The following is a 19,393-nucleotide window of genomic DNA, read 5'->3' on the forward strand; positions in this document are numbered from 1 at the left end:
TACGGTGATTTGGGGACCGTTTTAAGTGTACGGAGGCAGTTTACATCTTGGTAGTTCAAATACAGCGCTATAGGCAGCCATTTTGCGGGTCACTACTGTCAACGATATGAGACGTCGGCTGTGATTGGAGGAACCGAGGTCGCAACAAGCAGCGACAGCCATCGTCTCTATGGCGCGCGGGGTATAAATTTCGGGCATCGTGCGTTTTCCGACAGACTGACAGGACTGGTGAGCCAGTCTACTAAACCTGGTAAGTGGCAGCAGTCTCCGGAACGGGGACACTCTGGTGCCATATGTCCCCATACCACCTTCAACTTCAAACAGTTCCCAAGTTAATTTAATAATAAAAATAAATACTTAGATTTAGACCCAGTCACACACGGGTTAGTTATCAACTATGAATTAGTGCTGTATTACCTCGGTCCGTAGTAAGTACATGAGTAACGTTAGAACCTAGGCACGTGCATATTACAGCGAATATAGGGGTAACAATGCTGGTTCAGTGAGGATTTAAAATACTTTGGTGTATATCTTAACCGGTAAAGGATGGGTATGATACCGTCCATTGCTCGAGTTAATAATAAAGGCAGCTAGATAATAGCGAAGTCTGGACGCCAAGAAGCAAGCGCGTTGTTTGTCACGTGGTGCTGCGGGATGTACAGACTTACGTGTATTGTCATTAGTTGGAATGATCTGAGGGTGGCAAGTAGGTTTAGGCTATCCCCAGACGTAGAGGGTGCGATTGGTTTTACCTCATATTTCCCAGCTGTTATACTTAGCTTTAGATGGTATTAATCTCAAATTATATATATATTGTAGTCATATTATTACTGCACTCTTACGGCACGTATAGGCATTAGTAATGGTCCAGATACTTGCTGGGAGCTTTATGAAGGAAAATGGGAGATGTCATGCTCACAAATATACAACTGGAACTATACTTGGTAGGGAATTTATAGGCCAAAGATAGAAGAAGGATTGTTACGTTTAGGAATTTATATTATTGTTACATTATATTCGCCATTACGTCATTACTTATAGTTACTCTATTTTTATACAGATTTAATAAGAGTTACTTCCCTTTGTTTGTTGATCATCTCTTTAGGGTTTTGTCTCTTTTAGGAATTTATGTTATTGTTTTATTATACTCACTGTTAAATTGTTACTTATAACTACTCTATTTTTGGACAGATTTAATAAGATAGTTACTTCCTTTGTTTTTGTTGATTATATCTTTGGGTTATGTTCCTTATTTTTCCCATTTTGCTATAATTTAAGTTTATTCTGTTATCTTTATTGTTATTTAGGGCTACTCAAGTAGATTTTTGGGTTTAGTTTGTTGAGTACACTTTATTTGTTATTGTTATTTTGTTGTCCATTCAGTGCTTTAAGGGGTTAATTCCCCAAGGAAAGAATTATTTTACTTATATTTTCTATCTATGTTAGTTCATCTCCAGAGCCCCTTACCTTTTGTTATGAACCTTTTACCTTTGTTATAATAAATTATTAAATCTATTTCAATCTTCTGGTTGTACGTTCCAACGTGTCCCGCCGGGATTGGAAAAGAACATGGCAGTAGGGAGTAACGAGGAATGGGTGCGAAAACAGTATACAACCAAAAAAAACACAACGCAAAGTCAAATTCCACTATACGGAAGCACCACCCATTCGCCAGGCCTCCCCGCCTGCTACACTTAAATGGTCCGTGATATGACTCCACCACCCATCTGAATATAGTTACGGATCTATCAAGATTAGCTTGTAAGTCGTCATGTTGTGTCTGCCCAGATATTAGATAAAACGGCATCTTTGTTGTCAAACAGTTTGATTGGAAATCTGTCAGAGCATCCCTAAACCGTCGATCAACAACGATATCGCCATTTTTCTCAAGAATATCCATGATGGCTCTTGTAATCAACGCATCAGCATCGCTTCCAGAAAAATGCTCCTAGTGTGTCTAGAATGTAGCCATCAGGCACGGATATGACCTTCAAGTAGTTCCTCCTCTTCTGGCCATAGTAGGAGATTCTCTGGAGCTTGGGATCAGAACTCTGAGGAATGAGGAATAAAGATATATGTACCGTCAAGTATGACAGTCGCCCGCTTGACAAATTTGCTTCGGAGAACACTGTGTTGTGCTCCAGTATTTTTTTCACGTCTATCGAACAATGGAATAATGGTTACTATGGAATGAAATGTTTTCAATATACTGGAAACTGAATGCTAAACACTGTTTTCACTTTTACCCAGGACACTAGCGCACCCTCGTGGAAACGCCAGATAAAGGAAGACTCCTGCTTAGATAGAATACATGTATGTGTTATCGCCAGAAGATCATTAACGATTTCCTATGGTCTGGAAAGTAACCGGGAAGTCAACCTTAACTTCCATCAGTGCGAATCCGAACTTTATGGTTAAGATTTCCCTGTGGGATGATGTGAACAAATACGCGAGGCCCAAGGATATTACAGTTTGTGATGAAAGATGAGTAAAGTGAGAACGGTACTGTATTCGGTGTTTAGAGTCATACCCAATATTATAAATAGGAACTTCATTATAATATTTCAATTCATGGACATCGAATTTATAGACTTGAAATTATATCAAAAGACAATAAAACTTCCGTATATGGGGTATAATTTTAAAGATATAAGATTTGTTTATTCATTATCGCTTATGTAACAAATCGTATCAAACGTCCTTATTATAATTAACTGTAATTGTCATTTGAGGACGTGGCTTACACATGTCGGTTTATGTGATTACATGTATATGTTAGGAAAGGCACGTCTGTACATTTAGGTTTGGAGTGTAACAAGGTGGTCTGTTATGTCCACTTTTCGTTCATTGAGGTGACACGTAACAAAGCAAAAATGAAAACTTTTGATCTTTGGGAAGGGTTAGAATAATTGATGAAGATGTCTGTATCAATAATATTGAATTGACTGAATATGGAAGACATGCAAAATGTCATTTGACCACAAAACAATTTACATTTTTACAAAATGCTTAATTGATTATTGTTGTCGGCGCTACACGGAATCTTTTCGTATTGAGTGTATGGTTCAAATTCCCTATTTCGTTAAAATAAATGACTATTTTCATATGTTTTGTGACAATTTGCTTTCTTAGTTCATTTGTTGATTTGCGTTAAATGTATAACCAAGGTAACCAACCATTATGGCACAAAGCAATGAATCGGTGATAGGTCTCTAAGACCCCTGTGAAAAGTTAGCATTGTTTGATTTGTGGAACTTCAAGATGTTTCATTTATTTATTTATTTACAGATGTATTTTATGTTATTTCATTGTTATTGTTTTAAATGAACTTCAATATACCAAATCTAAGAAGAAATGATATCCTTGTTTCATAATATAAGAAACGCGGGTAATAATAGTTAATGGATGCCATTTCTAGCGTTATCCCTTGATTTTTTTGCCGTATTAATCATTACATAAAACGAGGTCAATTAGAGTGCAATCCAAAAACAACAAAAAATGCCGCCATAACTAAAACTCAAAATCAATTAAACGAGGACCAAATATAAGCAAAAATACAAATATGTATGGAGACTCCTGAAAAATACAAGACCATTTGTTCCGAAAGAGTAAGCTTCTGCTTCATATAAATCTAGGTCAAATCCGGGTAAAGTCGCAATCTCAAATCACATACCAGTTACTTATAATCATGCAAAAATACATCTATGTCTGGTATATTTTTATATTTATTCACTACGACACAATCGCGAAACTGTGACGTCATATAATCATGGCGCCATCATGATACACAATGATGCACGTTTGCGATATATTCGACATGTTTTGTATGCAATAGATACGAAATGATATGTAAAACATATGAACTTAGCGTAAATGCTATCTACGAAGCGTTTCATGAGATGAATACATATTGAAGTAAAATAAAATACACCTACATATTTTCTATGCATAACGTTTCGTCTTATGTGTATCCTATCGGGCCCTATATATGAATAGCTATTCAGTTAAGCATGTAATTACCCAATAAATGCAGAAATCAGGTTTTAAGAGTAAACAAATGTTTGTAAACATATCCAAACACATACAAAACATAGGTACATGAGTATACTGATTTGGTGATAGCTAACCACGTATGTATGATGTGTATATCCTGTAGTTATTTGATTCAGTAGAATATACAGGACGATATAATTACCTGTGACAGCTGGTATTGACTGGCCGGCTCCCAAGGCTGATAGTACTGAAGGACACACAAACAGACTGTCCACGGGACAACTGGGTACCACGGGCTGGTGAGTATAGATATTTACCTACAGACACGAATATCTGTGATAAAATGGAGGAAATATAGAACAAGTACAACAGGACATCAATTAAGGACAAGTAGTAATATTTACATTCTTTATTTACGTTTTATAAGGCGCCATGATAAATAACAGGGAAGTTCCCCTTTTCATCTTGTTTTTACAATATGTTTTACTTTAGAAGTTTTTAATCGAAACTCGGTCATCGAAAAGACAGCTGTTCATACAGTAACACCCTCACTTATCTCAAAATACAATTTAAGATCGTATTTGTGGCTATGTTGACTTTATAAATCTCATCACGGTCATATTTAATCACGGTCATGTTATAAATATGGAAAGTTTTTTTATTGCTGTCATGGGGAGCTAGAATGACCCTCCCAGATTGTCCATGTTTCCGTTGACCTTCTAAAGTAAGCAGATTAAAAGTTCAGACGAGAGAAAATTTTACTTAATGACCGGTTGCCATAACGACATTATTTCCTAATAGCAACATGAAATATAAACTACGTATATAACTAGTGACCTTTACCTCGATAAACATTATCACTAAAGATGCATGTATTTATATATATTTCGTCATGTTTGTTTTTTTATCAGTGAAGTAATAATGACAGTACGGACAGACGTATTTTATTGATATACGTGTACGTGAGTCATATTATCTTGATTCAGTAATGTAATTTGCAACTGCTTCACCGACATAAATTTGACGCTCACTGCAGTATTATACAAATCTACATAATGAAATGCAAATTTACACAATTTGTTACAATTACTGAGTTATGTTACCTTACTGATATACATTTTCATGACGATCGAGATCAACACTAAAATGTCGATAGATATTACACTTTAGTTCTAATAATTCAGGAAATATTTGAAAACTACCAGTATATACGTATAGATCAATTAACAACATATAGTGATATGATACCTTACTTATACATGCATTTTGATGACGTGTTCAACACTACATTGTCTAAAAAAATCAGGAAACTTTTTTTATTTACTACATAGATATACACAAATTGATAATATGAAGCGGATTTTGATGTAATGTAAATTTATTAAGGAAGCATACAATGTAGTTTAACCCTGTAAAGGAGAGATACCCTTAAACATAGCATCCATTATTGTTTTATTGATAAATAATATATATAGATTTCTAATTAAACAATGGCTGGCATTTCAAAATATGTATTGAATAAGCATACGTTTAATTTTATGCATTTATTATGATATATTTACTTCTGTCTATTGCTTTTCATTAACATTTGATGTTAATTGATCATAGAGAGGTAATTAACATTAATAAAATCACTTACAAATGTGATGTTTTTTATATTGAAAACCTTATCGGAACAGATAACGAAAATCGTGCAGTTTTACCATCAAGTATATTGATGATGTGATGTCATGAAACAGCAAAAGATTGGCTAACCAATGTTGATTGATACACACTGAACAAATTAATTCAAGGAAACTACAGATTCCTCATTATCAGCCGCTTACCTCTATCGTCACAACTGATCATGAACCACCAGAGAAAATCTAATACTACATGTATATATATAAGCTGTGTGGTAACTAGGATAATTTATATCCCCCTAATGTTAATTTTCCGCTTCTTTATTGCATATTAGTCGCTTTCCCAAACAGATGACGAAATGGTATCCCAGTGTTCCATCAAAATGTTTGGTTTCATTATCAGTATTATTGCATGATAAATGTCTGGGTAAAGGAAAATTCCTATTGGTTGGTTGTCCTCCATAGTTAAACATCAGCACAGTATGTCGTCAACAAGGACAGTTGCTACTTGAACGGTGCCAACTTAGAAGTTATTCTAATTTATGGGGGAAAATCACTTCGCATGACATTTGTAAGACATCTGCCCTAGCCCTTTATATCGATACCGGAAAGGGAAAGATGCACTTTCTTGTAAAAACCTCCAAGTGCATAGAGTCAACCAGGGATCCTAAAATACAATATTAATTACTTTGATATGTCACAGCTTGTGGAAAAGCATATCCTTAATTAGGCGAACGTTCAACTACAGGTATAAAATTGAAACGGTATCAAGGAAAATGAATGTGGTTTGAAAAGAAGAAAATATATCAATATTCTATAGCCATTCGTTATGAATTATAGTAACAGCAGTTTGTGTGCCTAACAGCTTGTCAAGAACCACTTCAGTGTCGGTGTAGCTAAAACTATCCCCAAAGCAACAACGTTTCAGGAAGTAACGTTGCTTAATATAACAATAGTCTGTAATATTTCAGTACATCTGAAAGGCCCCTTAGTTTTCTTGTAGTATGTGAATTTCACACATATCGAGTCTATTATCAGGTCAGAAAGGCGACAATTGTTAAAGAATTGTCCTCCTTGAAAGTTTCAGCTAGGATACATGACAGGTTGTATGCTTTGCAACTGTTGTCTTACGAACAAAGGCTGTCTTAAAGTGTCAATATCTGCAGATTGAATAACAAGAAATCAGAATATCGGGGGACAACCATCCAAGAACTGTAATATTCTCATGGTATCTATTGATTGTCTTGGAACATGTAAACAAAAAGTTGTTCCTGCACCAACTGTTTCAAAAATGAACAAACAAACTAAAGTCTGGACCGAGACTGTGGAACGTTGGCTCAAATTTATGACACGTCATGTGAATTGTTAGATATCAACACTGATGGTCATCTGTTATTTACTTCAATTCGTGCGATGTATCCATGATTATATTCTGTCACGCAGACGTCCTGTACTTATCACCTATTTTCTAGGGTAAATATGATATATATGTCCTGTATCTTGTGTAATATTGTTATATAAAGCCCACTGAAGTATTTTTGATTAGATATCACTATGTTGTATGTAATTATATATCACCACACAAATCAGTACACCATGTTCCTCTTGTAGTAATACTTAGGATGGTATCGGTATGTATGATAAATCCAATTAACTGGACTTCCGGTCTACATTTGATATCCATTTACATCCCGTGTAAGGTGGCTATAGGAAAATAATGATCCCTTAAGTAAGCATAGTTTCATTGTGTGCTGTAACTGATCCAGATAATCTAAAATTGGTTGTTGTGTAAACAACGCCTTGGGTATTAGATATAGATCATTCTGTACAAATGGAGTTTTTTTTATTTGTTGATATTGTCTATTGGCCCACGGTAATATACGTTAATGTTATCGAAACCCTCAGGATAGTTCGCATGTAGGTCAATTGATAGTGTGTTAATCTTACAATAGGAATGGGGCGTCTATAAATATTGATGTTCATATCTTTCATTGACGAATTATAAATTTACATTTGAATATTTGAGTATGTCCAAAGCTCTTATGAGGATGCAAAGCTCTATACATTATTTTGATATACAAAGCTAAAATCAGTCAGTAGTGTTAGTACACTGAAGCAACACATGACACCTATTACGGCGTCCAAATACAAACCTAGATTTACTCAATATCAATACACAATATAGTCTTATGATACTAATATATGTATGTTTGATCAAATAAATAGTACAACAACCCTTTATTTGCCTGATCAAGTATTTACAACATTTAATAACTTACCAATCAAATGATAAATAAGGAGATCTTAAGAATTTTCGAAAGACGTGTATAATTGTGTTCTTTGGAACTAGAAAACAAACCTTAGTTCCATAGAGTTGATTTCCTGCAAAATAATTGGAATGTACTAAATGCTTAAGTGTAAAATAGAAATTATTGATCTGATGAATGTACAATACATCAATAATTAATGAAATCAGCTATATATCTGAATAATTACCGAACACGAGAAAATGTTTCGGAATGATTAAAATCACCAAAATATTTTTAGCCATCGATTTTTGACAACGTCTTATGAAGGTCCAAAAACGTTATCGTGACCAATTTTGTTTAATTCACTTTTGCGTGAACTTCGCTATCTACAGACCATAGTATATGTACACCATATAGTAACGTGACTTTGGAACATAAAAACAACCGGAAGTGACTGGTTGCGATCAGCCATCATAGTTCTACCAGATAATTCGGCATACTACACAATCATGTGAATGGGTGCACTAAGGTTAAGTGTTAAAGCCACATTAGTATTTTGTCGTAGCAAATTTCGAAAATTTACCGGAAGTAGCTTCTGAAATCCAGTTAAGCGTTATAGGCCATTTGCAGGTAAGTTTGGAAATATGTTGACGATAGTTTGCCTCTGTTTTATCGATTTCGAGTTAGAATTATGGTCTTGTTAATATGTCGGTATTTTCTTTTTGTTTTGTTTTGGGGACTATAGTGTCAAATGTGTGTAAAGGTGCACTCCTTTCAATCTTAAAAGCTCTTTCTATCGCATTATAATGTTCGCACCTGGATGTATATGGAAAGTTTTATCATTACCAAGTCGCTACTGAAAGTGGGAAAAGTCGATATGCAATACTGTACACACGTGCAGAAAGTGACGCGCAGTTCATTGATTTTATCTAAGGATGCAAGGGGAAGTTATTCAGTCACTTTCAGCTTTGTTGGTTCGTTTATGTTTCTACAATCATGTTCTCATCATTTTGTATATATTTTGATGTATTTACAAGGTCATCAAGATATAGACATGAATTTTGACAATGATTAGGTATAGGATGAAAGCCATAGATATGGGAAAGGGGTGAAGGTAAACATGTTATGCTCACGGAGATTTATTCCCAAAGTCACTTTCCGTATATTTTTTGTTTTATTGGTTTATCATATACAAACTGTAGGGTTGGCATTTTGTGGGTGTCCCTGAGCTCTATATGCAATGCATACGGTTGTTTCCTATGCAAACTGTCGTACGCAATTTGATCACGTGACAACATGACGTTTTCATGTAGTTTTATTCTGTCTGCAAATGGGAAAAGATTTTTTTCCCGGAACCTGAAACAATAGTCTGGTCGATGCATTCATAGCCTTACAACAATAGCTTTATGACATGTAAGCATCCCAAAGGGGATCTATAACAAGCAGCCGCTGACATATGTTTACACGTGTTACGGGAAAGGTCTCGTGTATGTACATACATGTACTGTCTGGAGTTTGCCTATGTAGCATGTAACTTTCGATTTTTCAGATCAGCAATCGAGTTACCGACATGCGGAGTTTGTTATAGTGGAACTGTTAGACTAACACGTACCCTCCCGCCGTACATCCGGGTGCTTGTACAAGGTGTACCCATTATGGAGAAGGTAGCTGAGCTTCGACTACGTATGTCAGAAGTTCCACCCTTAGAGGACGAGGAGGACTTTTTCAACAATGATCAGACGTAGGTATATTCTATTTACTTTGTACACATATTATATAATTATGTTTACCTTTGGTATACATTAGAACAAGTTCAAAGCTGAATAAAAGATACGTTCCGTACTTAAGATAGTGTTATCAAATACAAGGCTGGCAGTATCTGAACCATAATTTGAGTTTTGTGTTAAAATGTGATATGCTTGTCCTTAAAATCGGGCACATGGAATAGGTAGGGCTTCACCCCTAAAAGTTTGAACAAGCGTACACAATTCTTCCTGTGTCAGTTTTGAATGTGTACGAAAAGCACATCAAATTTTGTTATTAACGCGAATTTCATTTTAGTCTCAACCTTCATTTTAGCATAATATTTATGTCATCCTCAATGCCTTACATACTCTTGAATAATACACAGGCAAAAGATATTGACATGAATTTAACCTGAATTCTTTCTTACTTTCACATTGGAAAAACATTCATGTCAAGTTTATGTCAAGAAATTTGCCTGAAAGTGACCTTAATTTGACATTAAATTGTTCTGAAATTGACCTGAATTTGACATGAAGTCATTTTACCAGTGTATTTGTATTCCTTCTACCCTCTATGCGTTTTCAGATTAGTGCGGTTTCTAAAAGCTCGTGAGTGGAATGTGGATGATGCAGAAATGCTATTGAAATCCACAGTTGAACACAGAAGAAGTACCAAACCACTTCATATGGACTGTCACTGGTGTCATGAACGGCCTGGGCACCATTCAATGGTAAATATTTCATCAGGCAGCTAACATTATTTCTAGTTTACATCTGGCCAGGGGTTCATCAACATTCTTTAACTTACAAAGATGAATTTACCTAACATTTTCCAAAGGAAAACATTATTGCATTAAAAAAACCATCTAAGGTAAAATTTTGTAATGTATCCCTACGGAACATTTTAAGATTATGCATACCCTTATGTTTAGGTAAATTGTTGAAAATAGAGCTTGATCTGCCAATAGTGTCCCAAGCGTCCGATTCACCAGTCATACTCAACAGATGAACAGTCTTATATGAGCAATGACGCCACTTTAGTCTCTCCACTAACTCTTCTAATTCGACGACATTACTGCATAATGTATATCGCCTTAATTATACACTGATGTCGAGGTCTAGACTAGGCTTCCGCTGTTTTCCTATTGGTCTTCGGAGCAACCTTGTTAACAACCTCAAAGGCGTAATTTGGAGCATGAAGCTTATTTATTATTTCCGCTGTATTCTAGATGCGATTGAATGTAGAGTTCAACGTTAAGGCCTTATTGCTGACCTGTAACTACTATCTGTATAGCTATGGAGTCGGCGAGCTTGGCATGTTGGTTAGATCATACAAGTAATGAACAGATTAACGACCAGAGACTATTTATAAAACCGTCATGAGGAAATCTGAAGTAATGCCAATCACTCCAAGGTGATAGAAGCATTGCTATGAACACGTCCCCGGAATACTTGTGTTTCTGATTATCTGGTTCAGTTCTCCAAAGCTATAACGTTGAGAACTTTCGCCACCGTCAAGTATTCAAATATATGTTGATATGTCACATTTGAATTTGTTCTATAAGGTATTTTGGCCGTTTTAACTACATGCAGACTTTCTGTGTTAAGAACCAGTATTCACAATAGTATCATCCGGATTAACCGCCATCTCAGGAATGATTCCTGCCGTTCATCATCATTCTACAAAACAATTAGATAATAATTTGGTTTTGCTATATAAGTTATACTAGTTCGCCATTATCTTCACTGATCGTTCCGAGGTGAAACGACCATTGATATAATAATACAAATAAAAGTCAACTATAACAACGAAAAATCCTATTTTGTACAATGTTAATACTGTATTTTTTCCGGAAACTATTTATAAGTTTTTTTCACATCAAAACGTCACAAAGGCTTTTCTCGTGTATATGAAGCCTAGATACGACGTGTGGACTTTTTCTAACATGGAAGATTTAGTAACTCCTTCATTATCTATTAAGTGCATAGTTCCAGCATAATTTTACACTTCTATTACAGAAAACATTGTAAACGCAAAACTTGTTTCCGGTAGTTTAACAATTGCGTATGTATTGAAATATAAGAAATTCGACAAATGCATTACTCGGCTTTGTTTATGTTGAAACGTGACTGACGAAGACAAATATCCAGGTCACTCGAAAGTAGTTCGCCAGCTTTGGTGAATAAAACACTGGGCCGTGGTTATACAGAAACTTTCCCTTCCAATGACAGGATTGGGAAGAAAATCCCAGCCCAATATCTATATTTATCGCAGTATGTGGAAGTTGGGTTTTGGTTTACATTGAACTATGGTATCTGTAAATACAGAGACAAGTGGGATTTGACGAGAGCGGCCGGCCCGTGATCTACTCCAGCTTTGCTCAGGCGTCCACACACAAGAATACCGTGGAGGACTCGGTCACTCACTGTACCTACCTCATAGAGAACGCAAAACGGACCATGGGGATTGGTACCAGTACATGGGTGTGGATCATCGACTGTTCAGGTGATTTACTTGGGGTTACATGCTCATAGAAGATCATGAAGATAGGGTTGGGCTAACTTTTAGCATTGTTTCATAGCCAGTATAGGGGTATGCAGCATTTTGTATTATCGTTCCACTGAAATGCCATGCCGAAGACACATTGGTGCAACATTTCTCTCGATCCGATATTCTGACACGGGAGAGTTTCCCCAGTACACCTCTGTCGGTGCTGAGCTTCAAACCTAAAGAACAAACTATTATTTTCGTGGCTTTGGAATCCCACGATCTTGGGAACAGAACCTTTTCTCATCTAAGCGAACGTTCACCTCAAAGGTTAGGAAGAAAATTAGTTCCAAGGAAGCCATTAGGCAAACAAACCGTTAAGAAGTAACGAAGATCTCGAATTTAGTCACCTCTTAAGAATCATACCGATGAATTGTGTATATAAACAAAGGTTCCCCAAAGATCGCAATTCATCATAAGGTTGTCATAAACCGAGAAACTATCACCTAATTCAGATGTTTTAAGAAATTATTCCAGTGGCCGGGCAGTAGTTAATCAAGCATATTGATCACATGGGGGAATGCTGCGCCGATCAGGGTTGGTGTTTGGAGATTTTAGGTTTGAATTCAGATCCGATTTGTTTCAGCTACTTTGGTAAGAAGATGAGTATATTGGGTAAGTATTGTGTTGTGAGGAGTATAACGTGTGTTCTGTCAAAAGAATAGCGGGCCTAGATGGTAGTCAGAAAACATTTATATATGCACCGCTAGGTGCGCACCACTGAATATATTGTGTATTCGTTGATGCGGTGGAGAACACAGACCCAACGCCAAATAAAATCAATACCTTTACGTGACTGAGAAATCAAAATAAAACGTGTACAAACAATCTGTGTGGGTTAGTGTTTGCATACAATCACAGGAAATAAAATAACATAAACAAACAAACAGCTGTCAGGCTGTCACAGCGTTGTAGATTTAATGTTGGGGGCACATTGTACTTAGCTTAAATCAGGACAAATCTGAGTCTTGGGCTGCTCAAGGTTTCTGTCAAACTACTCTCTCTGTTATTACTAGGTGGCCGAATGATACATTTTATATCTATATACATGTATGTAAGTTAGGGTAATTTGGTAATCAACCATTCGATAGCGAATTGTCAGGAATCAACCCCTTTTTAAACATTTGCATTCTTGGTAAATGTATGGGTAACCGCTGAAATGGATTAAGATAGTGCCTTCAATGTGTTTTTAAATACACATGCAGGAAGTCACGTCATACACGACCACGCGTTGAAGTGTAAGCTGTATCTATTAACACAAACGTCCCTAAACGTAAGGATATTATAACTGAACATTTTCTATATGTCACTGTTTTGCCTATTTCTAAAGCCTACGACTTGTCTTAATACTGAAAGGAAACAGAGATGCAATTCGAAATTGTCTTGTTTACTATGGGAAATAAAAAAGATGTTATAGAATGTAATAATTTAATAATAGTATAACGAGGTTACCAAACGTACACGGATGAATTTTCTCAGACGAGAGTGGTTCTCTTATCTTTCAATTACACCATTATTAAGTTATATAACATATTCTTATTTCACGTAAACCAGGCAATTTGTAATTACGTTATTTTTTTGTTTTTTTTCCCCTTTCAGTACATATATCATGGCGTTTTCAGAGACAAACTAAAATTAAGATACACGTTGTACTTTCAAATTCTATGAAAATTAATAATTCTTGCGCGTGTGTTTCAATGCATTATTTTTGAGTGGTTTTACGTCAGCTTTATTACATGATTAATACTTGTCTCTTTATAAATATAGGTATGACACTGACAGCGTGTAACCCGAAGTTGGGTTACGGGGTAACTCAAGTGATGTCCAACCATTACCCGGAACGCCTCGGACTTGTTATCTGTCTCAACCATAACCCGGTATTCCAAGGTGTCTGGAAAGCCATCAAAGTCTTTCTCCATCCAAACACTGTGGCCAAAATGAAACTTGTGCGCTCTAAAGACAAATATTTAAGATTATTTCAGACTTACTTCGATGATGAACTAACAAATTGGCTGATGGAAGAAATACGGTTAAACAAGAGCAAACCTCTATCAAAGACACAGATTGAGTTTTGGAATCCTCCAGATGAGCAGAGTAAACATGACCCTCGAGGATGTTCCTCTTACATCACAAAATTCATTGACTCCTTTGATCGGTCACACTCTTCACTTACACACAGGCCACATCCCAACATTTTGGGCAGCCTGTCCGGAACTGTCCGGACAGTCAGCATGTCTTCTGAGGAACAGCGCGAGCGGGAGGGACTACTTTCTGAGCATTCTAACTTGGTCACTGACCAGGAAAAGACCGGTAACATAAGTGATGAGGACCATGATGACTCCGTTGTTGAACTAGAAATCTCTCCAGAGTTCCGGATTCCTGTATCTGAGCAATCTGCATCGAAACTGTCATAGTTTAGGTTTCGTCATTATCGGCTAATTATGTTTGAACTCTCTGTCTACGCATGCGCAATGCTCTGTGCTAGATCGGGATAAATGTGTAAAGTATTAATAAAACGATGAAAATATATGGTCATTGAAGTCATACTGTCATGCTTTGATTATGGTTTTCAAGAATGTATTTCATGGGGACAACATGTAAACTTTCTGTCGTAAATTTTCTGGTCGTCGTAAAAATCGTATATATGTCTTGAGTTAGCTCAAATGTAGTGAGTAACTGTTGATATATTGGAGGGCAGGAAAAAGATGACAGATGTCATTTCCCATGTTATCACTGGTAAACTAATGTGTTTATTTATTTTTATTTAAACATTTGTTTCCGCGTTTTTTGCGCTCAAATTTTGTTCCCCCAAAAATGTGTTTCTGTATTTTCCCTGGATTGTCAACGTCATGAGCTTTGCGTGAATACCAAATTCGTAAAGTAACTCGCTGTATAAGTTAGTAAATGAAAGATTAGATAAAATTTATTAAATATTTTCATGGGGGGCAAAAATTGAGCGTAAATACTTGTTTCTTAAATTATACATATTACCCAAGGGAAACCCTTGGGCAGCATAGGTTCAGCAAGGGTCAGTACTAGGCTCACATCTATTAAGATTATATAACAACTTTTTATTTGGTTTATTTTGTTTAGCGTCTTATTAACAGTAAGGGTCATTTAAGGACGTGCCTGGTTTTGCAACAAACATTATATTATATAACAAAACGTCAATAATATAACAAAGGTATTGTTGGTGTTCTGTTGTTTTCCAATGGTTCATTTGCTCATGACCTACACAATTCTACTTTGTGACTTTGACAATCACCAATTCAGAAACATGGTACTTGTTTGATACGATACAGTTTCCCGCATCATTCCATTAAATGAATACCAAACATTTTGATCTGTGCTACCTTGATCTTTGACCTCGTGGTATTTTCAGCACATGGCTTCTAGTCCAACCCCGAACAACTTTGTTTCATATCTAAATTATTGTAACAAAACATTTACTAATCAAGAGAATCGCAATTAGGCCTTCGTTATCTTGACCATAAAACTGGCGATGTACTCTATTCTTGTTTAATTCTGATGAAAATTGTCATGCTTTGTACACATGTATCTAGATTTGTAAAATATGTAGGCTAGGCTATGAAGCAGAGACCAGTAAAATGCAGGTAGGGTGTAAGAATTGTACCTGCTGCCCCCATTGCATGATCGTAGGAGGCGACTAAAGTTGGGATCTAATCTGTTCTCTTCTCTCTGAACAACTTTCTTCTTCCTAATGTCTCCCTTGACAATGCCTCATTTTTGGCCTTTAGTTGAGCGTTCGCCCCTGTGATGAAGGCTTTGGGTTCTGTCCCCTAGCCGAGACATACCAGAGTCTTTAAAAATGGTAGTTGCTACTGCTGCTTAGCGCTCAGCATATTTGGTGTGGGACGACTGGTTCGCCCGTTCTCAGCATAATGTGACCGGATGGGGTGTGCTGTTGGGTGTCTTCGTCAGTATGCTTCAGTGAGGTAGTATTATAAATCGGCAAAAGGTCCGGCCTATCACAAGGAGACTTAACACAAACATACCCAGCCTCCCAAAGCACACATACGCACTCACCACACGCATGCATTTCGCACGCACGGGAGGCCGTCCTTAAATGACCTTAGCTGTTAATAGGACGTTAAACAAAATAAACCAAACCAAACCAAACCAGTAAAATTCTATCTTTAGTGAAAGCTGTGTTCCTGACGTAGGAATCCGATGTCCAAAATGCGAACGCGTCTTAGATAGTTAAATTACGGTACATAAACACCTAGAGAAAGTTTGATCAAATTGCATCTCCTTAGTTTAAACATATTTTATTGACGTACAAAAGTGACAAAAGGATTAGTCAGCAAGATTTACGATCTTATAAACGACTTCTCCCATTATAATAACAAAATAATAAACAATAACATAGTCACATGATGGCATATACAAATATCCAAAAATGTGATAAAGAAACGAAAAGATAATAATTGACATATTAAAGATAGTATTTTCATATGAGAGAGAGAGAGAGAGAGAGAGAGAGAGAGAGAGAGAGAGAGAGAGAGAGAGAGAGAGAGAGAGAGAGAGACAGAGACAGAGACAGAGAGAGAGAGAGGGGTGGGTGGGTGGGGGGAGGGGGTACATTTAAAGTTTAATGACTGCAGGGTCGTGGTTCCACTGCATTTTCTTAGGTCTGATAGACTGATAATCATTCACAGACGGTCGGACCACCATAATGTGATATGATAAGAAGAGCGTATAAAAACATGTAAATGTAAATGTTGAAACGGGATGTGGGTACGACCTTATATTAAAAGCAGTAGACATATCAATTCAAAACCTACATTGAAGAAGATTTTACAAAGCGATTGTGTGATATTTCTTAACTTAATGCTTTCCTATGGAAAATTCAAAATCAATTAACTCCCTTAAGTTATTTTTAAAACGGCCTCATACAATATTTATAACACATGAATTCTGCAGAAGGTTTCTTGTGACGTTGTTGACGTCACTGAACACGTCACATACCCACTACGTGTGCAGTTAACAATGTGGGTGTGTATACCGGTGACGACTCGAATAGACCATTGATTCGCTGATTCATATGTAAGTACTTTCGATAATATTCACAGTTTTTGTGATTCTACCTGCCATGGCGATTTCTCACAAATGAAGTCATCAGCTTTATTGAGGTTATCAATGAAAATGATAATCATTAAGTATGAAAAGAATGGTTTACTGACAGTAAAGTCCAAATTTCAATCTAAATGGTTCTACAGATATAATTTCGATAATGACACAGGCTCCTGTTGTACCAATGGGAGCTAATGATGGTGAATACCCCGGCAAAGATATTTGGGGTATTGAAGGTACCTTAGAATCACTATAAATGATTATTATATGATCAATGTGGATTTGGTGTAAACAGCAATTTTAATTTTAATTTTCTGAAATATTAGACTTATATTGCATGTGATATTATCTTCACATTTAACGGAATTTGTGTTAATACTATGAAATTCTCTGAGAGCTGCAGTGAAACAATGGTTGTTTTAAAAGAAGGGGACGAAATCTGCGTTTTATCAAAGCATGTATTACCTGCCTGCTTTTAGGTCTCGCCTTGAGGCCGTATGTTTTCGATGATTATTATGCTACTGTCATACCGTATACATGTACATGCTAAACCTTTTTTTTTACACTTCCGTAATTAAACCCTTGGTCGCAATTTTTTATATTGAAATAAAAATAATGAATCAATTAATTAATTAATGTACCGGTAATGTAATACAATGTTGCACCTACATGTATGTTACCTCGATCTTCCAACCGACTGTCATCATCGGCCATGCGATTATCGCTTAGTTGATGACCGATCAAAACCAAGGTTTTCAAGATTTCAATATTTTATTATTCGCTCAGACACAAGATATGCGACAAGGGGGTCTTCCCCGAACACCAACTCTGGTTAGGGTGGGGTGTGTACATAGGGATTAAGGTGTGTTGATAGGGAGTTATAGTCTGTTACAGAAATATCCTTAGTGTAAGAACACAGGTAAATCAGAACACAGGTAAATCAACTCACCTGTTCGGTGATCAGAAAATAATTAACTGCTAATAAAATATTATTGTATTGTATAACGTATCAATGATAGCCAAACTGTTTAAGAAATAGTGTATGAAACTGAAGCACACTTTGGAAAATCATCATATTTGCTTTGATATTTGAATTACATACAATGTATGTACTTACTGAATCTTGAATTGTAAAACAATTGTATCGTTGGATACTTTTGAATCATATTTTCTCTAAATGGTTTGATCAAACTTTAACATTTTGTCAAATTTTGTGTCGTATTGATTTAAATTGTGCTTGTTTTCAGATTCAGTGTAAATATTCAGAAAATACTTTAATGCGATTGTTTAATTTACCTCCTTTTATATTATTTAAGCAAAATCAGCCTGATATCATTTTTCATTTATGGTATCAACATTTACGGAATAAATATATATCTGATTATCAACATTTACGGAATCTTAAATTCATACTTTTTCACTGTACAGCAATATTAGTTAGACTTCATATTTTTTTTTCATATTGATTAACTTTTTACGTTTTTCAGAAAATTAGATTTTTTATTTATCATAAGTTATATATATTTATTTATATAATATTTTCATTTTATTACTACTAGTAAAATATTCTATATGATAGTGCTTTGAATTTAGAAAACTATATCTGATTCATATACCTGAGCTGACCGTATTTTTTAACCTGAGTTGGTATTTCATATTGAAACAGACTATGCCGAAATAAATTTCAGCCTCAATTGTGTTACATTATTATCCTACTTCTACCACAGTAAGGATAATTGATTAAGAATGCACAGCCGCGCTCGTGTCCAAATATTGGAGATGGCTTCCAAAGTATTTTCCTGTTGGTTTTCTTTTGATGAGTGAAGATGAGACGGGAGATACGGTGAGCAAAAAAGATGAAACATTATAGTGAAATGCAACAAAACTTATTTGAAGTCAGTAAATCAGTAACCATTGCTTCCTGTATAGTTTTGGTGTTATCCCTAGTGATTTATATAAATACGCTAATATAAATTGCGAGTTATATACTCTACTATGGAATTTGAATTTGGTACTGCAAGTCACTATTCATGAGAAAAAAGGTGCGGGTAAGAAACTGTTGAACCAGAGACCTATATTAATTTAGTATATAAGTCTCTGGTTGAACAAATATATGTGATGTTGAACTTTTTTTTTTTAATT

At 35.8% G+C, this 19,393-nt stretch overlaps 1 protein-coding gene across 1 annotated transcript; it reads left to right on the forward strand.

Moving 5' to 3' along the window:
• Positions 1 to 4,108: 4,108 nt before the first annotated feature.
• Positions 4,109 to 14,703, forward strand: LOC117337900. The gene is made up of 5 exons (XM_033899043.1): positions 4,109 to 4,292; positions 9,414 to 9,605; positions 10,196 to 10,340; positions 11,938 to 12,115; positions 13,925 to 14,703. The coding sequence occupies exons 2-5, from the start codon at positions 9,520 to 9,522 to the stop codon at positions 14,569 to 14,571; spliced, it is 1,056 nt and encodes a 351-aa protein (XP_033754934.1). The 5' UTR covers positions 4,109 to 4,292; positions 9,414 to 9,519; the 3' UTR covers positions 14,572 to 14,703.
• The last annotated feature ends 4,690 nt before the right edge of the window (positions 14,704 to 19,393 follow it).

Source organism: Pecten maximus, chromosome 11 (assembly GCF_902652985.1).
Source record: "Pecten maximus chromosome 11, xPecMax1.1, whole genome shotgun sequence".
Classification (NCBI taxonomy): Eukaryota; Metazoa; Mollusca; class Bivalvia; order Pectinida; family Pectinidae; genus Pecten; species Pecten maximus.